The 24,920-nt window shown below is 40.7% G+C and overlaps 1 protein-coding gene across 3 annotated transcripts in view; it reads right to left on the bottom strand.

The window, feature by feature from the left end:
- Positions 1-318: 318 nt before the first annotated feature.
- G9a (histone-lysine N-methyltransferase G9a) overlaps positions 319-24,920 on the bottom strand; it is a 37,266-nt gene continuing 12,664 nt past the window's right edge. For all 3 annotated transcript variants that reach the window (XM_067780052.1, XM_067780051.1, XM_067780050.1), the window contains exons 3-13: positions 6,515-7,279; positions 4,865-6,451; positions 4,576-4,805; positions 4,179-4,516; positions 3,871-4,109; positions 3,602-3,792; positions 2,931-3,092; positions 2,364-2,849; positions 2,165-2,303; positions 1,725-2,098; positions 319-1,660 (exon numbers count right to left, since the gene is read on the bottom strand). In XM_067780052.1, coding sequence (XP_067636153.1) covers positions 1,420-1,660; positions 1,725-2,098; positions 2,165-2,303; positions 2,364-2,849; positions 2,931-3,092; positions 3,602-3,792; positions 3,871-4,109; positions 4,179-4,516; positions 4,576-4,805; positions 4,865-6,451; positions 6,515-7,279 — 4,752 coding nt within the window. In that variant the 3' untranslated portion in view covers positions 319-1,419. The remainder of the gene's footprint in view (positions 1,661-1,724; positions 2,099-2,164; positions 2,304-2,363; positions 2,850-2,930; positions 3,093-3,601; positions 3,793-3,870; positions 4,110-4,178; positions 4,517-4,575; positions 4,806-4,864; positions 6,452-6,514; positions 7,280-24,920) is intronic.

Consider the following 24,920-nt stretch of genomic DNA (forward strand, 5'->3'; position numbering starts at 1 on the left):
AAAAAAAAAATCTGAATTCAAAAATTTTCCCATTCAAAAGTTAGCGAAATCGAAATAAGTAAAATCAGACTCGATTAAATCAAAAATACCTCAACCTAAAAAATTCGAAATCAAAAAATTGCAAAAACAAAAATTTGTAAAACATTTCGCAAAAGGAATAAACGCCGGAATCAAATAATTACAAATTTCTTTTTATTTTGATACCGAAAAGCGCAGTTTTGGCACACAAAGAGGATTACCTAATCAAGATTCAATACGGGTGGGTGTAAATGATAAGTCAGAAATTTATAAATTTTTTTATTTTTTTTATTACATTTTATCTTATTTATATTTTTAATTTGTCAATAAACAATTAGCAGGCTTATAAATAATTTAAATTTTTTTAATAATTAAATTTTGTATTTGCTTATTAATTTCATTTAAAATATCTAGTGCATAGTTATACCTCTATTTAATATTTGTTTAAACAATTCCATACAGTACGTATACATTTATTAAAGTAATATTGTAGTTTTATTTTTAAACATTATATGTGGATTAGAATATGTAATTTTGATATAAGTTAGATAGCTTAAAGTTTATACTAAAGTCACTCAAAAAAAATTTAATGCTGCAAAACTGCGCAGCTTTTACTCTTATTTTCAATCAATTACGCATGTTTGCATAGCATTTTTATTTATAGTTAATTATTCAGACATACAATGTAGGAAACCAGCTTGTGATTTCTTTGTATTTTTATGTAATTTTAAAAATTTTCATTTCAACAAAGTATGCCCATGCGCAGCAGCACATTCAGTCTAGCTCACTACTCTCCCACGCAATATTTCAATGTCAAGGCACTTCCGGCAAACATTTACAAAATGCAAAACTCTGAATGCTGTACAGGCGCGACATAGGAAACTTTGTTCAAATAAAAGCGTGCTGTGTGCTTTTTCTAAATTTGTATGATCATTTGTGTGTGTTTCGTTACATACGTATATCAGTTTGTTTAAAAGCTATACAAATTTTAAGCATATATGTACCTACTTATATTTTGATTAACAATAGTATATATCAATATATACTTTAAGTTTATAACTAATTAAGAAACGCATTGGGTTAATATAAATTAAATGTAAATAATATAGCGGCAGTACGTTGGTGTAAACTAAAAAATATGCTATATATGTTTTAGCTAACTTTTCTTACTTTAAAACCAACAAAAAACCATACATGCATTAATAAAAAAATAATAAAAAATAATTAAAATAATAACAATAATGTAATAAAAATAAAACATACAGAAGCCCGCAAAATTGCAGGGTTAGTGTGCTTTTATAGCCACTTTAACAAATTAGAACTATTTTATAAAAAAAAACAAGTTCAGCTAGTTGCAAGTCTTAGAAGTTTGCGAAGTAATTGTGATGAAGTTGCAGTGATTTAGGTAGCGAATCCGTTTATTAGATTGCTATTGCTTGAAGGTGCAGGTACGCTAGTCGTTGCTAGCTCACCCACTTGCTGGAGTGTGTTAAGAGTAGCCGCAGGCAAAATGACTACATTTGTAGGCGCAACAACAGCCGATTCTGCTTCTGGCTGTGCCGCATAGCGACAAGCTGTTGTTAGACATTTGCAAGCGAGATGACGATTTTTGAATAACCAAAATGTATCACCATAATCGAAACTGTTAATAAGAGAGGCAGTTTTATTACAAATCCAATTATTTCGGAATTGAAGCTCATACTCACCATATCTCCTCGCCCGCTTCAATATCCCGGCAAGCGAAAAATGCAATTTTCGGAAAACGATAATCCTGATGCTCGAAAAATACACGTACCGATACAATATTGGGTTCGCATGAATGATTATAAAATCGGCTAACATTGCCAAAATAATTTGCATCTATGCAATGACCATTTTCCAAATCAAAACAGTAACTATCATCAGTGCGTCTATCCGCCTCTGTATTACTCAAAATCTCGCCAATATACTCTGAAACAAAAGCGCCTTTGGGCACATGCACGAGCGTGCGTACACCCCAACCTTTGGTGCTATCACTGCATTCGAACACTTGTAGTGGTATACGTATACCATTTTGTACAACACGATTTCGACAGGAAAGCTAGTAAAATCGAGAACATTAGAAAGTAGCGTTATGTTCCAAGAACGAGCTATTTTATTTACATACCTTATTGCAACCACATACATCGTTGCATTCAAATATGGGCACTGGATCTTCGAAATTGAAATCGGCGCATAAACGGCCTTCAGTGGTATACCAATTTTGTCCTGAAGCCTCCGAGCATTGGCATTGCGCTGAAATGCAGCTGCAAAATAAAGTGCGTAAAAATTATGCTCTTGACAGTTATTTCATAAACTTCATTTACCCATCCGAACACGAACAGATACGCATTTGCCCCACACGATAATCTATAGGCGTACAATTTTGTAATATTATAGACTTTTTGACATACTTTAAATCGGGCAACATTATCTCATCGGATTCATCGTGACTGTTTGCAGCGGTTGTTGCTGCGTTTGAACCTGCGTCCGGAATTATGTCATTGCCACCATTTTGCTGTTCGGAGCTGCCAGCATTGCACATGTTTAATTTCAGTTCATTGCGCACCACTTGTATGGGACGCACTTCACGTCCATTCGATATGTCATCACAAACAATGCGACTGCGTAGTACGAGCGGTCGAAATGAACGCATTTGCATGTTGAAACCAACTGTGCGCGCACATTCTGAATCTTCATTGTGTATGCAATCGTAGGGCAGCTCATCTGCTTTATTCTTCACCATCAAGTCGGCACCATTGGCAATGAGTGCTATGCAGAGACGTGTGATAGAATGACGACAAGCGATGTGGCTGCAACATGAAAATAGCAAGATTTTCATTTTTGTATACGATTTTTTTTGGGTGCACATAAAGTATTTAGATTGTACTTACAGCGGTGTATCACCCTCAACATTTTGAGCATTGCAATCGGTGCCGGCTTGTAGCAACATTGTGATCGTCTCCAAGCCGTTGTTATGCAATGTGGCCCAATGAAGAACTGTGTTGTTGTCATTATCGCAAATGTTCGGATCTGCACCGTTGTTTAAAAGCAAGCTGAGCGATAATAAAAATTTTGGAAAAGTACAACAAAAAATTTATATTTTAGGGCTTTATACAAATCCTTGAACTTTTTGTAATGAAAATTTTGAATTGTTTTTGTTTTGTTGTGCATTTTAGGTTTGCAATTTTATTTTCTATTAGATTTTTATTATATTTTTTTATTACAAAATTTTTTAGTTTTAAATTTTTTTTATTTTACATATTTTTTATTTGATTTATACAAATGTTTTTCCTTAATTTGGAATTTTTTTATCTAAAAAAAAATGTTCTCTTCTATTTTTTATTTGTAAAAATGTTTTTTCTTTAAATTTTTAGAAAATTTTTTAAATTTCTTTTAAATATTGTTTCAGTATTTTTTTTAACTTAGTTATTTATTTATTATTGATAAAATTAAATTTTATTATTTGTATGGTTTTTTACATTTTTTAATTGTATGTTGGCGCTTTTTCATTTTTTTTTTTTTATATTTTCGCTTTCCTAAAATTTGTATTTTTTAACTTTACCTCACAATTTCCGTGTGACCCAATTCTGCTGCCCACACCAAAGCTGTCCAACCGCCATCATCCTGCGCATTAATGAAACCCATGAAGTCCATGATGCTTCGGCAAAATTTATAGCTATCGACAATTAATTGCGCGGCCTCCAGATTACCCATTTTAGCTGCGATGTGCAGACAAGTTTTGCCGTCCAGACCCTAAATAAAAACCAGCAAAATAAAATTAATTGTATTGCAATATAAATTCAATAACCTAGACTTAAACATTTATTCTACCTTTATTGCTAAATCAGCGCCGCATTGTATAAATAAATTCAATATATCACATTTATCACCCAAAACAGCGCACATCGAAGCAGTACGCAACTCACGATCCAACATATTTACAAATTCTTTAGCAGAGCCCTTACAGAGTAACAGAAAAGCCATTGGTAATGTACCAGACAGCGCAACCAAATGCAAGCAAGTGCCATTTAGAAATTCGCGCATGCGTGTTGTCACATCAAAATCAGAGGCTGCAATGCAACAAGGGAAAAAAATTTATAGTTTTTTGTATAATAGAAAGAAAGTACTATACAACTCACCCAGTATTTCAGCAACGCGCTCGAGATCATCATTTTTCACTGCATAGTACATGTCACGTGTAGAGAATTCAGAAAGGGAACTATGTCTGCCGCTACCACGTCGACCTTCTCTACTGCTCGGTGCGCGCCCGCGCAGCACAACATTCATAACAGATTCAGGTATCAATTGTTCGAAATTAATTTGTTGTGATTTAGAAGGTTTAGGTAATGAGCTGTTGACGGTAAGTTGGGATATGGCTGCGGCCGCACTGTTAGTTGAACTGCTATTCACAGCGCTGGAATGACCGTTTATTTGAGAAGCTGCACTCAACACTGGTAGCGCCACTTTGGGAGTTTTTCTGTTAATAAAACAAACTTAGTTTTGTGCTAATTTCAATAATTTCACATATTTGTTTACATTGTTGGTGGTCTTTGACTAGGCAAAAATACAGGCAATGTTTGGCATTTCATTGTTACAATTGAGGTACGTTCTGGTGTATCGATGCCACAATGCGGACACTTAAGCACCAATGTTGGACTAGTGTAGTTACTGGCCGGCTGCTGCGGATCTATTGGACTACTCAATATGAATTTCTCAGCGCACTCGATATGGAAAAAATGCTGACGCTTGCAAAGCACAAATTTACCCTAAAAAAAGTATCAAAAGGTTATCATATTACATAAAAATTAACAAGTATGTGTCTCACCTGAGTGCAAAATATGCCGCAACCAGCGCAGCAATTATGCGTGCGCAAGCGCTTCTTGTGATCCTCACACAGCACCATATAACTGACACGCTGACTAGGGCGCAGTAAATTAAATACTTCGCCGGTGAGCTGATTACTGCAACCCACTTTCTGCTCTTCGATATTATCAATAGCCCAACAGTAAGCAGTGTCGGGGGTGTTGCGCGTGTAGAATTGCGTCTTCTGTTCACAATAGCATATCAAACCACGCTGTTGCTGCGCGTTCTTTACAGGCGGTGAAGTTGTTGGCATAGGTATAATAGTGCCCAATGGCGGAGCTCCTGCACCTACTGAGCGACTCTTTCGCGAATGCAGATCTTGTGAAGATTCATTAATTTCAATTACCTCGACCGACGACGATTGCTGCACCGATTTCTTTATTGTCGTGACGCTCGCATTAGAACTCACGCTCGCTGCTTGCTTGGGTTTAGCATGCACTTGCTTATCGGCTGCGTTACGTTGACGTGATTGTGACTTTCGTCCAACTTTTGTGCTTGTTGGCGAAGCTGCTGCTACCAGCGCTGTCGTCATCACAGCCGCTTGTGATTGCGCGGGTGTTGCAATTGATGGCGTAGATGTGGGCGTGCTCTCTTTAACGGTGCGCTGTCGCAATGTATGGTTGCGCCGCTCTACTTGCACACGTTTATTGGGCACAAATTCCTCATTGTCGCTTAAGCTCTCAATGTCGCTAGCATCTTCGCTGGTATTACGTCTCAAGCCCAGCTTACGCAAATTATTTTCTTTTTGTTTGACCAGCTTGCGTTGTTGTTTTCTAGTTAATTTGCGATCCTCTGTCACGCGGTTTGTATGCCATTTAGCTGCTTTGATTTCGCTGAGGAACTTGTCTACGTCTGGGCAGCGCGGGCGCGCTGATTCTGCATTAGCCTTTGCAAGTAAAGCGGCGCGCGACGCCTCAATGTCGCGTAATTCTTTAGGGCAAAGTTTCTTTTTCGCAGAATTTGTGTTGTGGGTAACAACTTTTTCTTCAACAACTTCAGCACCTCGTTCTGTCTTCTCAGACTTCGGTTGCCTGCTACTCGTTTTGTCCAAATCAACGGTGGCTCTATCGACGTTTGAACTTTGCGCTGCACCGCTACCGTTTCTAGCGCTTTCGTCCTCCCAATTTTGTGCCTGTGTTAGGCGCACAATGTTGTTTGTTTCGAATTCGTAACGCAACTGACTATTTTCAAGAATTTTTGTCGTTGGCTTAATGCGTCGTTGCGAGCGTTTTGGAATGAAGTCTGGGTTGTGCACGCCGCGCTTTGTTGCGGAGCCTGGCGGTGTTTGATCACTGCCCTCGCTATTAGCGCCACTCAAATATGATCTTTGCTGTTGTTGTTGATGTAATTGTTGCTGTTGTAGGTGATGTAATTTGGACTTACGGCCGCGCTTCTTTGGTGGCGTGCGCTCCTCAGGCACACCGGTCTGTGATTTCTCTGCGCTACTTGACGCTTCGGCAAGACCTAGCGGATCGGGAAGTGACAATTGCGCGCTTGTTACGGAGGGGGTGTTTGGTTCTATTTTAATTTCCTCAAGTGGGGGTCCTTCCTAAATATATAAAAAAAAAATATGAATATAAGAAAAATTATATCATAAACGCACAAAACTTACCAATTGCTTGCCATTACTGGCGCTGGCATCTGTGCGATTTCCGAGTCGCACACTACGTCGCATGCGTTTACCACCATCTCCATTATTGCCATTGTTTGCCATTGCACCTGAGGCTCCTGGGGTAGGACTAATTGCTAGTTGCTTGGTGCTCGTGTTGCTCTCGTTGCCAGTATCATGTTCGAGTTTTATGGTTACACTTGTATTGCATTCACCACTATTACTGTTGTTCTCCTCCACCTGTTTGCGTTTGCGTCCTGCAGTCTTACGTTCTTGCACCGAAGTTGTTGTTGCTGATGTTGCAGTAACGGACAATTGGGGTTCCATTTGCTTGCCAGCGTCCTCTTCCTTTGTATTCGCATCCACAGCAGTTTGCTCAAATCCTTCCATGGTGACGGTTACTTTACGACCGCGTCCACGTCCACGCTTCAACGGCTGCACTTGTTGTTGCGCCTGCGCTGCTGCAGCAGCTGCTGCTGCTGCTGCTGCTTCAAGCGCACCTGCTGCTACTGTAGTTGTAACCGGTAGTACAACATTGGATGATGTAATCGAAGCTTCACTCTCTAACGTCTCCACTTTTGCCGGCAATTGCGGTTTTTGTTCACATCCTAATGCATCAATTTCTGGGCTTTCTATTTTTGTCATGATATTTTTTATTAGTGCTGGCGGTGGCAGAGGAGCTTCGTTGCTTGCGGCAGCTTCCGAAAGTCGTCGTGTTCGACGTAACCGCCGAAGTGGACTAACGCTCGCGGGGCGCGCATTGGATGTCTGCGAATGGAAGAATAAACTGATTGAAAATGAATGAATACCCACTAGAAAAAATGTGCACATTAGGTGTTAAGATTATCTTTAGAGAATGATCACACAAGATCAACTTCCCAAGAAAGGAATGTTTGTTATCAGAATTATGTACGATGACAGTTGGTACTAAGTTTTTTCCAGTATTATTTCTTCTGTTACAAAATAAAACATCGGTTATGAGAAGAACGGTAAATGTAGTTTAAATTTAGGGTTTTATTCTCTGGATTTTTTTGGTTGTAGCAGTTATTTTTATTAATTTCGGACAGGATTCCAAAGCAATTTTGAAGCCCAACTGAACAGCTGTTTATCTCTCTGTAATATAAATTCACTTAGAAAATAAAACAATAACTGAATATTAACTATACATATCGTTATCTTAATTCACAAAGGCCCTAACCAACAAATTTAAAATTTTTCCAGGAGAATCTAAACTTTTTTTTCACATTCATTATATACCTAAAAGTGGCATAACTCCCTTGTTATTGGTTCAAAAACTTTCAAATTTTGCCTAGGAGCGTATTTTAAGATATACCAAAATCTGCGAAAAACGCAGTTTCGAAAATAGGTTGATGAGGGCCTTTGTGAATTAAGCTAACGATATGTTCCTAGTGGGTCATTGTCAGCAAGACGCAGTGTTTTAGCAGGAGAGCGCTTTGCTCAAATAAGCAAAAGTAAGAGAATACTAACACATGAATGGATTGCTTCCTTTTATACAAAAAAACATGCCATGACAATGACCATCAAAAATTAAGCTTGAGATAATAATAGAAATTATTATACAAGCTATATAACGCAGCGCTAAAAAAACTGTTTTTTTTTAACTTTTTTAAAACGAAATTTTTTTTTACTTTTTCTCGTTTTTTTTCTCGACTCTTTCTACTTGTTTTAATTCTTGAATTTAATTTTATGTAATTATATATTTTTATTTTTTATCAACTTATTTCAATTTTGCATTATTCGATTTCTTTCTTATTTTTTTGTATTCCTTTATATTTTTTTAACATCTTTTTTATCATTATTTACCATTTCAAAACAAGTTTTTATACTACTTTTGAATTTGTTCTCTAGTTTTTAAACCATTTTTACTTGTTTAAGCCTTTTAGTTTAAGTTTTAATTTTTTAAAATTAAATTTTAAAAATTTTTAAAACTAAGATTTTATTTTAAGTATTTTTTTTTTTTTTTATTTTTACATAGCAAAATTTTCACATCTGTTCTTAAACTTTTGGAATTTTAAAATTTTTGTGGATTTTTCAATATTTTTTAAAAATTTTTTTTTCCAAATCTCTATAACTTTTTGTGTTTTTTTATTACTGTTTAGCTATACTTTTTGTCGTTTTTTAGTTTTTTTGGCACATACTTATTGATGAAACCACAACAGCTTTCACTATGGAAATCATTTGAGTGAAAACAAAAGACTTAAACAACAAACCACAGTTCATTTTAGCACTTTTTGAAGTAATGACAAACGACCTCAAACTTATTTCATCTACAAAATTAAAAAAAAAATAAATGCAAAAGTACTTAAAATTAATGATGCGATTTTCAGCAAAAAAGAAACAAACGCTAAATGTTTCTTCCAAGTCACTACATTTTCCAATTAGCAGAGCTTAAAATTCACAGAAAGCTCCGACTTGCTCGCATTAATATTTCAGAGCAAAGAGAGACGAAAAAAAAAAACTATTTAGCTACGCGCACATATTTGACAGATAAAAGATTTTTTTATAACATTAATTAACTAACAACTGATAAAATTGTGTTCTGAAATACTTAAATCAATGGCAACAGAGCCAGTAGAAGATTTAGAGCTTTTCGCGATAATAGAGACAAGCAAGTTATTTTCAGGCGAAGAAATAATATTGGAAATTGCGGAAAAGAAACGTGCGAAATAAAAGCAGAAAAGTAATGTGTAAAAATTTGCAAAAGCAAAACATAAGCAAACTGGAAATGTTTGGAGCTATATTTGTCAGTTAGTATGTATTTGCTAGTCTGAATGTGTATATAAATGAATACATGTATATGTATGTAGTGCACTTATATACCAGCACTGAGGCGGTTCAGGGGGTGGATAAGCGCAATTCATAACTTCCGCAATCCAATTATCAACCTCACCAACGCGAGGCGAATTCTGTTAGAAAACATACACATATTTAGCAGGCGAGGCTGCGGCGTCCGCAAGTTCCTCATGGAACTAAGGGTTAGGGGTGGAATGGCCTAGAAGCTTCAATGTGGTCATCTGAAATCGTTCCCGAGATGGTCGGGCTAGTACCTTCATAATGCTTGTTACCGGAACGTACCGGATCTATATCCGACAAAGGACAATCAACATCGATAACACTCCCTAAAACCTTCGGGGAGCATCCTTATCGCTATAATAACAACAACCAGCACTGCGAATAGTGATTAAATAAAAATCAGCAAAATCACAGACATACATAATTGAAATAAAATCAAACAAAATTAATAACAAAAATTTAATAACAAAAAATTTAATAGAGTTCAATGAGGCGAGCTAATATGAAACGGAACAAAAATTAAATGAGATTAAATGTAACGAAATTAAATTAATTTAAAAATATAAAGCAAGTAAAAAATAGCAACAATAGGCATACAAAAATGTAATTAAATAAATCAAATTGAAATAAAATAAAGTAAAATTAAATTTAAAAAAAGATAACAAAGAAAATGAAATAAAAAAGGAATAAATAAAATAAAATAGAACAAAATTAAATAAATTTAATTAAAAAAAGTTAAATAAAATATACAGCCCAATTCTAAACAAAAATTCCGTGCGAGTTTTTTCCCTTCTCCCATTCCTCGTATTCTAAATAAAAATTCCTTGTGAGTTTTTTCACTTCTCCCTTTCCTCCTATTATGAACAATGTTCGAAAAAGCGGAAACCGGTTATGGGAGAAGAATAGGTATTATGAATGTGAGGGAGAGGGAGATTTCTCTGCTATTTCATAGGAGTTTTTTCACTTGTTAAATTAAAAGGAATGCATCAAAATAGTTAAAGGAAATTGGTTCTTTTAAGAAAGAACACTTATTTGTACAAATTTGTGCTAAAATATGTATGTACATTCTACCACAATATTCTCACTGTTAATACAACAACTACTACAACCACAATATTCTTTATTTTAAGTCGAAAAGTATATCATAAGCAACGGTAGAGCTCTTGGTATACATATTTGATGCAGCCATTCAGAAATTGCGCAAGGATTTTTTAAGAAGGCTTAAATATATTTTGGCATATGGCGAAAAGCGAACTCAACTCAACTTGGCCGCCAGAAAATTGCTTTGCAGAATGAATGCAGGCAACTCCGGTGGATTTGTGTTATCCCGCCGGTCTTCTTCTTATGCTCCTCTGTTGATGTTGCTGTGGAACCAATTCATTACTCATTTCAGTGAATACCACATGAAATGCAATAATGTGCATTGTTTATACTTTATTTCTTAATTTCAAACAAATTGGTAACAATAATTAAACTTTACAATTTTTTAAACAAAATAAGAAATGCGCAACGAAATTTCAATTGACAAAACAGCTGACTTCGAAAATTCGAAAATCCTATTCCCCAATTATTCTTCTCCCTAGGAGAGAAGAATTGGAGGAATTTTTCCGCGGGAATAAAAAAATCCGCGAGAACAAAATTCCGCGAGAATATTTAGAATTGCTCTGATAGTAATTCTCTAGAAAGCATGACAATCTTAATAGATTTAGATTTTAGATTAGATTGATATTTATTATTAACTAGCAGACCTGGCAGATGTTGTTCTGCCCTAAATTTGGTCTATCTGCATACATTTTAATAAGCTTTTTCCGTCTAACTCTGCCCACTTTTTCCTAATCTTTTTATTCACTCCTCCCTCAATCTTTTTCGCTTCATCTATCTCCATCTTCGTCTCATTCTATCTCTTTCTCAGTCTCCTTCTCTCTTTTCTCTTCTCTCAACTTTTTCTCATTCTTCTTCATCCCTTATTGCCAGTCCCAGAGGGTGGTATGTATTTTGTTCCAGTCTCATTCCGAGTCTCAGTCTCAGTCCCAGTCCTAGTCCTAATCCCAGTCCCAGTCCGTCTCTGGATAATATATTACTCTGTACTAAATCACTCATCAACAGCTTTCATTTGATATCCATATTGTATAAACACTGTCTAGGCATTCACTGGCCCACGTTTCGCCCTATATCTCGAGCCCCTGTACGTCGATCGCAACCAAACCTATCTAGTAACCACCGCGTGAGGTTTACGCAACTTGTGTGAAGGTTTGAACAAAATCGACCGACGCATCTCTTCAAACACCGGCGACCAACTAACACACATTTTAGCCTTCCCCCCCCCCCCCCACCCTATCGGCGGGCCTGGTGATATTGATAAGCACGTTGTTTAATCAAACACCAACCAATTACACTTAAGTATATCCGCACCCCTGAAAATGTGAGTGCCGGTGCGTATACGTAAACATCCTATCCTATATTTCAAGTTAGATCAAACTACACACGGGGTGCAAAACAAATTCAAAATCGGTTCAGTAGTTTAGGAGTCCATTGGCCTCAAACATAGTGACACGTGTTATTTATATATTAAGATATATTAAGTAATCAAAAGGCGGAGTTTGGTTCCAGGATCGCGAATCCGAAAATAGAAATCAAAATTGACCCCGGACCGCTTCGAAAGCGGGGTGGTACCAAAAGTATATTTGCGCGATATAAGTTTCTACATTGGCTGACATCGGCGGCTTCGCGGTCCTGGGTCAAAAACGCGTCTTCTGGCACCCTCTCAATATTTTCGGATGTGTGTTTAGAGTGTCATGCTTTTATATAGAAGTACCCAAAATATTATAAGATAAAACAAATTGCGTTAAATTAAAATAAAAAAATAAAATTAAAAAAAAAATAATAAATTTACGAAAGCTCACAATCTATCTGAGCATACCTCCAACGTAGTGCGAAAGACCTCTCACCGATTTCTGTTTAGAAAAGCTAATTGGTCTAAGGTAATACTCGAAGTGTCGAGAATAAATTGGCCTGAGTACGATGGGGATATTGATGAGAGTATAACCCATTTTAATAATGTATTATACGGAATATTCCAAAAATGCATGCCTATATCCGAAACCACTGCAATATCATCATCGGCTTGGAGCACTAAAGAATTGAAACGCCTGAAAAATCAAAAGAACGCGTTCATTTAAACGATACAAACCTTCCTATGCCGCCTACTCAATTTTACGTCACAAGTACAGAATTTGTTACAAGAACTATATCAGTAGGATTAAGAGCCCAATTTTTGACAATCCTAAGTCGTGTTACAGCTTCGTTAATTCGAAAAGAAAGATAAAAGGGTTTCCTTCTACAATGAAGCTAAATGATCAGATTTCCAACGACATGTTTGCGGATTTCTTCGAATCTAATTATTCAAATACCTATGATTACCCGCCATCGAATTATCCTTTCAGATTGTCTCCTCTAAATTACCAGGCAGTGCCATATATATGTACTGATGATGTTTTAACTCATCTGGAAAATATAAAAATGTCTTACTCCAGTGGTCCGGATCAAATTCCGTTAATTGTGCTAAAATCTTGTGCTCGGTACTTATATCGACCTCTAGCCTGTTCAATGCGTCCCTGAAGCAAGGGATATTTCCCAAGAAGTGGAAAGTATCATTCATAATACCACTGCATAAAAATGGAAGCAGAACGTGTGTTATAAATTATAGAGATAAAGTTTCTCATTCTATACTTTTATTCAAACTTGATCGGTTAGGATTTCCTCCATTGCTCCTCTCTTGGGTTTCTTCTTATGTGGAGGAAAGCAAACAAACAATTATATTTAATAATTGCTGGTCTCGGTTCATAAACGTAACTTCTGGTGTTCCTCAAGGCAGCCTCCTTGGTGCAGGTTTGTTCCTGTTGTTGTTTTTGTAGCAGGGCTTCGCCCCACCTAACAGCCGCGACCGATCACAAATTGTCATCAATATCATCTAACGGGAGTCCAAAGAACTTGCTGTTTCAACAGGGGTGGACCATAATGAAAGGGGTGTTAGAGGCGTTGGTTCCACATTACAATTAAAGAGATGGTTGGTGTGATGTGGGGACACATTGCAAGCGGGGCATACATTTTGTATGTCGGGGTTGATTCTGGATAGGTAAGAGTTTAACCTGTTACAGTATCCAGAACGAAGTTGAGCAAGAGTGACACGCGTTTCCCTGGGGAGTATGCGTTCCTCTTCCACAAGTTTTGGGTACTTTTCTTTGAGTACTGGATTCACCGGGCAATTCCTGACATAAAGGTCCGATGCCTGTTTGTGGAGTTCACCAAGGACCTGCTTGTGTTTTTTTGCTTCATACGGCTGGGTTCTCAGGTGCCGTATTTCCTCAAAATGCTTACGGAGATGACTCCTTAAGCCCCTAGGCGGTGTTGGCTAATCAATCAGATGCCCAGGTTTGTGGGTATTCAACAGGAACTGTTTGGTTAGCATCTCATTTCTCTCCCTGATGGGGAGTATTCTCGCCTCATTATGTAGATGGTGTTCTGGGGACATAAGAAGACAGCCCGTGGCGATTCTGAGAGCAGTATTTTGGGAGGCCTGTAGCTTCTTCCAGTGAGTAATTTTTAGGCTTGGCGACCATATGGGTGACGCGTAGCATGTAAACGGCTGGCCAATTGCTTTGTATGTAGTAATGGGTGTTTCTTTATCTTTTCCCCAGCGATTTGGTAAGAAAAAATCATCGGTGTCGCCCTGGTTCATGCTCCCCGTGCGTTTATCCCCCCGATAACGCCTGTTATTCCAGTAATACGTTTGAATTTGAAGCTGTATCGGACTTGGACGTCATAAAGTGTATATCAAAAATTAAATCGAATGCTACTGGTGTGGATGGGATTCCCATCAGATTTATAAAAATGGTGTTACCATTCATCATTGGAGCCGTAACTCATATTGTGAATCACTGCATTACTTCCTCTTGCTTCCCTAATCAGTGGAAGATTGCATCAGTTCGACCCATTGCAAAGAAGAAGTATGCCGACACTCCTTCTGAGTTCCGTCCTATTAGTATACTACCTGCCCTGTCCAAAGCATTTGAGACATTAATATCCGAACAAATCTCAAACCACGTGCAGAGATATCAACTTCTGTCACCTTTACAGTCTGGATTTAGGGCTAATCATGGATGTGCAACAGCTATGCTTAAGATCCTCGACGATATTCGTAGTCACTTCGATGAAAACTTACTAACGTTGCTGTGTCTGCTTGACTTTTCCAAGGCATTTGACTCAGTTGACCACGATTTACTCTGCGCTAAGCTGAAGTCCTACTTTGGTTTTAGTTACAATTCATTAGCGTTAATTAAAACTTATTTAGCCAACCGATACCAACGGGTAATTATTGGATCCCAAATGTCACGACTTAGTGCAGTAGTCTGCGGTGTGCCTCAGGGGTCAATTCTTGGGCCGTTGCTGTTTGGCTTATTTATCAACGACATTTTCACAGTCTGTAAATTTGGTACTATGCACGCTTATGCAGACGATGTTCAGCTTTACCTTTCTAGTCGTATTGATGACGTCGATGATATCTGTTCTAAACTTAACGCTGACATCTCCGAAATTTTCCATTGGGCTTATCACATCGGGCTTCGTATTAACGCAAATAAAACTTACGTCTCACCTATATCAAAGAAAAAGTTTGCTGAGACGGGTATTCCACCGATTTGTATTGGTACCGACCAAATTAAACTGGTGAGTAAAATTACAAACCTTGGCTTTGTAGTCAACTCCAGTTTGACTTGTGTTGACCACGTTAACCAGGCTATAGGAAGGGTGTATGGCGCTCTGCGAAATCTGAGGCTATCGGCGATGTTTACTCCTCGTAACATCAATTAATTTTACCTTATTTGACATCTTCCGAGTTGATATATAATAAGCTAGACTCGAACTCGGCTCATCGGTTAGACGTGGCCTTTAACCATATAATACGCTATGTGTATGGACTTTCGAAGTTCGACCACATATCCCGTTGGAAATCTAGCCTTCGGGGATGTCAAATATCCGACTATCTCAAAGCCAGGAGCTGCATTTTCCTTTTCCGACTCATGCTCACTAAGACGCCCTTATATCTTTATAATAAGTTTTCTTTCACAAGATCCGCTCGTTCAAACGACCTTATAGTACCCACATTTAAATCTGTTGCATCGACTAGACTATTCTTCGTGCACACTATACGTACCTGGAATTCTATTCCCAATGCTATAAGAAATAGTATAAGTAGGAGCAACTATAAGAATGTTATCTATAACTATTTTTCTGATAATAGTATGTAGACTGGCCGTGTATTTGATCACGATACTAGAATAAATTACAAATTAGCTTTTATGGATATGCTTACAATATATATATATATATATATATATATATCTGTTTATATATATATATCTGTTTATATCAGTATCATGTAACTGTTTATTTTCTTTTTGTACTACTACTTATAACTATCTTTCCTTTCATGTTGTACTATAAAAGACCTCAAACCTTATTGTACTAATAATTTTGATCATTAAATAAATACATACATACATACTGCCAGCAAGGGATTGGAGGATTTTATTACGGCTCTGGATTTTTGGAACAATTGCGGCTGCGTGCTCACCAAAATGTAGATCCTGATCGAACGTCACACCCAAGATTTTGGGGTGTAGGACAGTCGGTAGCGTAGTGCCATCGACGTGGATGTTCAAAATGGTCGACATTTGGGACGTCCATGTTGTAAATAAGGTCGCGGAAGATTTAGTCGGTGATAATGCCAGGTTTCGCGAGGCGAAAAACTGGAGAGATCAGGGAGGTAGCCGTTTATTCTGTTGCAGAGCTCATCGATCCGTGGGCCTGTGCCTGTGGCCATTATTGTGCAGTCTTCGGCGTATGAAACGATAGTGACTCCTTCTGGTGGTGAAGGTAGCTTAGATATGTAGAAATTAAACAAAAGTGGGGATAGGACACCACCTAGGCTTTTAAGCATCGGCATGGCTATGCCGTCTGGGCCCACTGCTTTGGATGGTTTAGCGTGACCAATAGCATCTTCAACCTCTCTGGCGGTGATGGTAATTGGTGACACGCTGAATTTATGTTTATGTGCGTGTCTGTTGGCCCTCCATCTATCTTTGTCGACCGTAGGATGCATTACATATTGACGGCAGAAAGCGCTCGCGCATTTTTTCGAATCCGACAGCACTTATCGAAGGCGATGGAAACTTTGTCATTGTGCTTAGACGGATTCGATAGGGACTTTACGGTGGACCAAAGTTTACCCACACCGGCAGAGAGGTTACAACCTTTTAGGCGCTCCTCCCATTTCGCCCGCTTGTGTTCATCCACAAGCAATCTGATGCGTTGGTTTATATCCCTTATTTGGGGGTCGCCTGGGTCGAGCTCTTATAAGGTCACGATCTCTCGCTAAATTTGCGGCCTCCGCCGGGAAGTGGGGCCAAATTTCGGAAATTCTCCCGGCGGGAATGAAACGTGCCGAGGCGGATTAAATGACCTTGCGGAAAGCACGCTCCCCTTGGCGGGCATCAGTCGGGATAGGGAGGTCAGCAAAGAGGTTGTCTGTAAAAGATTTGTATTCGTCCCACTTTCCTTTTTTAAAGTTTATGAAAGTGCGTTTTTCTGTAACGCTGAAGTCGGCGGTACGCTCGAACGAAATAAGTATAGGCAGGTGGTCGGATGCCAATGTTACCATCGGCTGCCAGTTGACGCAGTTAACGAGTTCTGCGCTCACGATTGAGATATCCGGCGAACTGTGACAGCTTCCTACCATACGTGTGGGGGCGTCTCCGTTTATTGTGCAGAATGTCGTTTCTTCTATTTGATCCGCCAACATCTCACCCCTACTGTCCGCCCGCAAGTTTGAATGCCATAGATCGTGATGGGCATTAAAGTCGCCTAAGATAATGCGATTGTTGCCAGTGAGTAAGGCAATAATATTAAGGCAGTATCCACTGGGGCAACAGGTGGCAGGAGGGATGTAGATGTTGATGATTTCTAGGTTTGCATCGCCTGACGTTCTAAGACATTGTCCCTGCGGTCAATGCCAGGATCAAATATATGATATTGCATAGTGTGGTGTATGATAAACGCGAGGCCGCCTCCATTTCCCCTCATGCGATCTTTTCTGTGGACATTATACCCAGAACAGGTTTGCAGTGCAGATCTTGCTGTGAGTTTAGTCTCTTGAATCGCAGCAATGCGGATGTTGTGCCGCTTCATGAAATCGACTATCTCCGTGATCTTCCCAGTTAGTCCATTACAGTTTAACTGCAGAATTCTGAGGTGCATAGGGGGAGACGTCGCCACTCTGGGAGTAAGTGACGGGTGACTACGCCTGGGTTGAGGAAGGCCAGGACGCAACTGCTGTTGTGGCCCTGGGACTGGGCGTCCTTGGGCAAGCATTGGGGACCCGGTAGATTGGGGTTTGCGACATGGCAACATGGCGCAATGAAACCCGTCGGGGGGTTGCCGTCGCGGAGATCAGAACATCTAGGAAAGTGGCACCGCCCAAGGCAGGAGCTGCATTGGGCGGATGTCGCAAACATATTGTAACGAATTTACTTGCAAATCCTCTTATTTGCAATCCTCTGCTAAGTTCGAATCACTAAACTGTTGAATAAATAACTCCAATTTGTAATAATGCAAAATGGCCTTTATTAAATTACTTCACAATAACACTCAAACTGTGCAACGAATAGCTTGCTTAATAACCACACTGATTGATAGCTCAATGAAACTCTACTATTCAAAATAATACTGCTATTGCTAGATATCGTCTTAATCGCAACTGCTTGACAACTCAAATCAAACTGAATTATTTCTTACTCGCTTGCTCCGCTTTTATAGTTTACGCTGCATACTTCTAGGCTCTTCGATTTCCAGAACTTACTAGTTGTTTCGGCTACAAAATCGCCAGCCACAACAACGTGCACAAATTATTGCTCTCTCTTGTGACAACACAGATAAGATATATGCATGTGTTTGTGCATTGCCGCTCCGCTGCTCGTATACGTACATATGTGTAGACGCAATTATTTATTCGTTTATGTAGATACATAAAGATTGAATTATTGATGTGAATGTTTGTAGTTTACAGTCTCTCGCGCGCACATAGGCATATAAGTAAATGCATCTGTGTGTGACATCTCTCTGGCTGCCTTATATATGTGTATACTTGATTTAATTATGAACGTAAATACTGCTTGGCATGGCCTTAGCATCGCCTTAGTGATGGGATAATTTAGTGATGCTAATATCCGTGACACTGCCCTCCACCTAAGTCTGATCGTCCCGATCAGACAAATCTCTCGATCTAAACGTTGCTAGCCTTTCCAAATGGACCACCTTCATTTTGGTTCGTGGTTTACCGATGGTTTGTATGCGGTACACTACATCGTTGATCCGTTTTACAAATTTGTATGGGCCTTCCCAATTACACTGCAATTTCGGGGACAAACCTTTTTTAAGTTGTGGGTTGTATAACAGCACCAAATCTCCTTCCTGAAAACCTTCCGAATTAATTGCTTTATCATATCTGGCTTTCATCTTGTCACTCATAATCTTTGTTCGTTGCCTTATCAGATCATGTATTTCTCTTAGCTCTTCTTCCAAATCACTAGTGGATTTCCTGACATTTCTCTCCGCATTGGCATCTATCCCAAACTTCAAATCAGCTGGCAGTCTAAGGTCATTGCCAAAAATTACTTTTGCAGGGGTTTGGCCCGTTGTCTCATGCACTGCTGATCGGTTAGCCCTCAAGAATAATGGTATGCGGGTATCCCATTCTTTATGGTACTTGTCCACTACTTTCCTTAAGTGCTCCTCCAATGTTCTATTGAATCGTTCTACCATACCATCGGATTGAGGATGCAATGCAGTTGTCCGTGTTTTTCGAATGCCCAATGACTTACACATTTCCTGGAACACAGCTGATTCGAAATTCCTGCCTTGGTCAGAATGTAACTCCATTGGTACACCATACCTTGCAACCCAATTGTTTATAAACACTTCTGCTACCGTTTCCGCTTCTTGATTTGGGATTGGGTATAACTCTGGCCATTTGCTGAAATAATCCATAACTACCAGTACATATTTGTTTCCGCCGTTGCTAGTAGGAAATGGACCGGCGACATCCATAGCGATCCTTTCAAATGGCGCACCTGAGTTATATTGCTTCATCTGGCCATGACTTCGTGTTCTGGGCCCTTTCGCTCTGCTGCAAACCTCGCAGTTCGCAATCCACTCAGTGACCGACTGACGGCAACCAACCCAATAGAATCTCTGTTTAATCTTCTCGAGCGTTTTCGTGATTCCAAGATGACCTCCGCTTGGACCATTATGCAGCTCGCTGAGCACATCAGGAATCCTCTTTCTGGGAACAACTATCAGTTTATTCTTGTATTTACCATCCTCACTCTCCCATACTCGATGAAGGCAACCGGATATCAATTCTAAACTGTTCCACTGTGCCCAATATGACTTCGCAATGGGACTCTCTGCTGACATCTCTTCTCTGTTTGGTCTTTCATTTCGTTCGAGCCCTTGCATAACACGTGACAGATCTGCATCTTCTAGCTGGCACTTTCTTAGCTGTTCCTTGTCCCATTCATCTGTACATGTTATAGTCATTAGCCGGACATCTATAATGTTTTCTTTAGCCTCGGCTTTTGAATAGTGCTTGCATTCCAAACTACATGGTCTTCGTGACATTGCATCGGCATTTCCATGGGTACTACCTTTTCGATGCTCAATGGAAAAGTCATAGCTTTGTAGTCGCTCGATCCACCGTGCCAATTGTCCTTCCGGATTACGGAACTGCAGTAGCCATTTTAAAGCTGCGTGATCTGTCCTGGCACGGAATCGCTGGCCGTAGAGGTATTTGTGAAAATGTTTAACGCACTCTACCAATGCCAACAGCTCTCTCCGCGTAACGCAGTAGTTCCTCTCTGGTTTTCCAATCGAACGGCTGTAATATGCAACTACCTTCTCCTGTCCATCGTACAGTTGTGATAAAACGCCTCCTATAGCATATCCACTCGCATCTGTATCTAGAATAAATGTTGCTCCTGGAATCGGATATGCTAACATTGGGGCAGTGCACAAACGCTCCTTCAATGTTTGGAAAGCCACTTCTTGCTCCTTCTTCCATTCAAAAGCTTTATTTTTTCTTGTAAGCTCATGGAGGCTATGGGATACGCTGGAAAAATTTTGTACAAATCGGCGGTAATATGTGCACAGCCCAAGGAAACTTCTTAATTCATGTAGGTTCTGTGGTCTTGGCCAATCCTTTACAGCCTCTATCTTTTCGTTCGCAGTGCAGATGCCCTCTGTCGTTACCTTGTGACCCAAATAATTTACTTCCTTTTTAAACAGCGCACACTTTTTGGGACTTAACTTCAGACCAGCGCCAGCTATTCTCTGGAAAACTTCCTCCAAGTTCTTAAGATGTTCATCGAAATTCTTGCCCAATACGATGATGTCGTCCAGGTACACCAAGCATGTTTTCCAATGTAGTCCTTTCAATACCTGATCCATGAGTCTCTCGAAAGTAGCTGGTGCATTACATAGTCCAAAGGGCATTACTGTAAATTGCCAAAGACAATCTCCGACGCTGAAGGCTGTTTTCTCTTTGTCTTCCTCCTTTACCTCCACTTGCCAGTAGCCGCTTTTCAAGTCCAGTGTGGAAAACCATTTCGTACCAGAGAGCGAGTCCAGAGTGTCGTCAATTCTTGGCAATGGGTAGCTATCCTTTTTCGTAACGTCATTCAACTTCCGGTAGTCCACCAAAACCTCATTTTTCCATCCTTCTTCTTTACAAGTACTACCGGTGAGCTCCAGGGACTAGCTGATGGTTCAATGACGCCGCTGTCGCTCATTTCTTGTATAATTTGACTCACAACTTGCCGCTTCGCCAGTGGAACACTACGTGGAGCTTGACGGATCGGCCTCGCATCTCCAGTGTCAATTTGATGTTTCACAACGTTGGTGCGGCCTGGTTTAGAACCATCCTGGTCAAATATGTTCGCGTACTTTAGGAGCAGTTGTTTTGCCTTACTCTGATATGCTTCCTCTAGCCACTGCGTCCATGCCGTGATGTCATTTGAAAGATTAGTATTACTAGCTGAAACGTGTTCCTGGAGCTGTTCACAGTTAATAACTACTTCAGCCTCTTGGCATCTTCCCAAAATAGCTCCTTTAGTCAGTTTGAGTGGTGAATTGAACTCATTGAGTACTCTTACCGGAACACGTCCATCTTGTTTTGTCATAGCCAGGGTTTTTCCTACAAGTATGTTCAGTGCTGATTTGTTTGCTGCTTCGACAACCCACAATTTGTTTGTCCCACAATCTCCATCAACCTTTGCCCAGATGACTGCTTCGGATTTTGGTGGTATTCGCTGACTCTCTTCCACCAGCACTCGTTTACTGCTGTAGCCTCTCTCGTAGCCGAAATTAAGTGGTACATCTATGTTCTTATATCGCATCGTCTTGCTCTGCATGTCGATCTTGATGCCCTGGTCGATTAAGAAGTGTACTACCGTGACGTTCCCAATTGCGACTTCACATGATACTTCTCCTACTTCCCAAGGCAGTCGGTTCTATGTACCGGAGCGACTCGGGATTTTTCCCGACCAAGGACTGTCATTTCAGTGTGACCCCATTTAATTTCGTCCCTCCCACAAATTGTCATCCTCCCAGCAGCTCCTTGCAGCAGGACTGCTACATATTCTCTTACTCCGGGAAGGTATCGAACCCAATCCGGGTCCGTCTCCTCACCCCGGTCCTGAGAAATGGTTTTGCTGCATTTGCCAGAAAAGAATCTTTTTAGGACGGTCATACTCTGTTCAGTGTGTCTCGTGCAAGGGATGGTTGCATCGGACAGGTTGTTCTGGGCTTGATCCCAAAACCCGACGTCCACGTAACTTTTATAAATCTTTTGTGGCTCCTTGCTGCTCACGCCCAAGGGCGTCCCGTAGTCTACGCCTAAGCGTATCCCCACTACCTTCCAGCAGCTTCGCTGCTCAGCAAGCCACAACAAGTACCCGCTGCTGCTCGCGCCCCACGGCGCCAACAACTCAAACAGCTGATACCACTCATAACTACTACCTTCGTAGTAGAGCTGGTAGCAATGCTGAGCATCAGCCCCTGCCCCCGTCTTCTTCTCCTCCCCTCTTTTCTGGCAGCAATCGTGCAGGTCAGGGAAACAGACTCTTAGTCCCTGCCTCCGTTTGCACCGTCTGCCAGCACAGAATATATAGGTTTGCGACATCCGCTCAATGCAGCTCCTGCCTTGGGTGGTGCCACTTTCCTAGATGTTCTGGTCTCCGCGACGGCAACCCCTCGACGGGTTTCATCGCGCCATGTTGCCAGGTCGCAAACCCAAATCATCCGGGTACCCCAATGCTTGCCCAAGGGCGCCCAGTCCCAAGGCCACAACAGCAATTGCGTCCTGGCCTTCCACAACCTAGGCGTAGTCACCCCTCACTTACCCCTAGAGTGGCGGCGTCACCCCTCATGCACTTCAGAATTCTGCAGTTCAACTGTAATGGACTAACTGGGAAGATTACGGAGATAGTCGATTTCATGAAGCGGCAGAACATCCGCATTGCTACGATTCAAGAGACTAAACTCACAGCAAGATCTGCATTGCAGACCTGCTCTGGTTATAATGTCCACAGGAAAGACCGCGAGAGCGGAAATGGAGGCGGCCTCGCGTTTATTATACACCACTCTGTGCAATATCATATATTTGATCCTGGCATCGACCGCAGTGACAATGTCTTAGAACGTCAAGGCCTATCTGTCCGGTCAGGCGATGCAAATCTAGAAATCATCAACATCTACATCCCTCCTGTCACCTGTTGCCCCAGTGGATACCGCCCTAACATCGAGGCCTTACTCACTGGCAACAATCGCATTATCTTAGGCGATTTCAATGCCCATCACGACCTATGGCATTCAAACTTGCGGGCGGACAGTAGGGGTGAGATGTTGGCGGATCAAATAGACGAAACGACGTTCTGCACAATTAACGGAGACGCCCCCACACGTATGGTAGGAAGCTGTCATAGCTCGCCAGATATCTCAATCGTGAGCGCAGAACTCGTAAACTGCGTCAACTGGCAGCCGATGGTAACATTGGCATCCGACCACCTGCCCATACTTATTTCGTTCGAGCGTACCGCCGACTTCATCGTCACCGAAAAACGCACTTTCATAAACTTCAAAAAAGGAAAGTGGGAAGAATATAAATCTGCAACAGACAGCAGCTTTGCTGCCCTCCCTATCCCGACTGATGCCCGCCAAGGGGAGCGTGCCTTCCGTAAGGTCATTGAATCCGCCTCGGCACATTTCATTCCCGCCGGGAGAATTCCCGAAATCCGGCCCCACTTCCCGGCGGAGGCCGCGAGCTTAGCGAGGGAACGCGACCTTATAAGACAGCTTGATCCAGGCGACCCCCAAATAAGGGATATAAACCAACGCATCAGATTGCTTGTGGACGAACACAAGCGGGCGAAATGGGAAGAGCACCTAAAAGGTTGTAACCTCTCTACCGGTGTAGGTAAACTTTGGTCCACCGTAAAGTCCCTATCGAATCCGACTAAGCACAAAGACAATATTTCCATCGCCTTTGGCGATAAGGTGCTGTCGGATGCGAAAAAATGCGCGAGCGCTTATACAATATATATTGCATCCTACGGTCGACAAAGATAGACGGAGAGCCAATAGACGTGCACATAAACACAAACTCAGCGCGTCACCAATTACCATCATCGCTAGAGAGGTTGAGGACGCCATTGGTCGCGCTAAACCATCCAAAGCAGTGGGCCCAGACGGCATAGCCATGCCGATGCTTAAAAACCTAGGGAAAGAGGGTTTCAAATATTTAGCGCATGTCTTCAACCTGTCTCTTTCCACCTTTGTCATACCCGAGAAATGGAAAATGGCCAAGGTGGTCCCGCTACTAAAGCCTGGGAAACCAGCTAACGTAGGTGAGTCATATCGTCCGATATCTCTCCTATCGCCAGTGGCAAAGACGCTTGAAGCCATTTTGCTCCCTCATTTCCAAGCACATTTGCAGCTAGCCCCTCATCAGCATGGCTTCAGAAAACTCCATAGCACTACCTCCGCGCTAAATGTCATTAGCACCCAGATAAATTGCGGTTTGAATCAATATCCCCACCATAGAACAGTACTCGTAGCGTTAGACCTATCAAAAGCTTTTGATACGGTCAACCATGGCTCGTTACTGGAAGACCTGGAATGGGTCTACCCTTCCCCCATGTCTTAAAAGGTGGACCGCAAATTATCTGGGTGGTCGGCAGGCATCGGTGCAATTCAGAAACGAAACATCAAAACAAAGGAGAATTAAACAAGGGGTGCCACAGGGTGGTGTCCTATCCCCGCTTTTGTTTAATTTCTACATATCTAAGCTACCTTCACCACCGGAAGGAGTCACAATCGTTTCCTACGCCGATGACTGCACAATAATGGCCACAGGCCCAGGCCCAAAGATCGATGAGCTATGCAATAAAATAAACGGCTATCTCCCTGATCTCTCCAGTTTTTTCGC

Source organism: Eurosta solidaginis, chromosome 4, assembly GCF_040869045.1.
Source record: "Eurosta solidaginis isolate ZX-2024a chromosome 4, ASM4086904v1, whole genome shotgun sequence".
In the NCBI taxonomy this organism is placed as follows: Eukaryota; Metazoa; Arthropoda; class Insecta; order Diptera; family Tephritidae; genus Eurosta; species Eurosta solidaginis.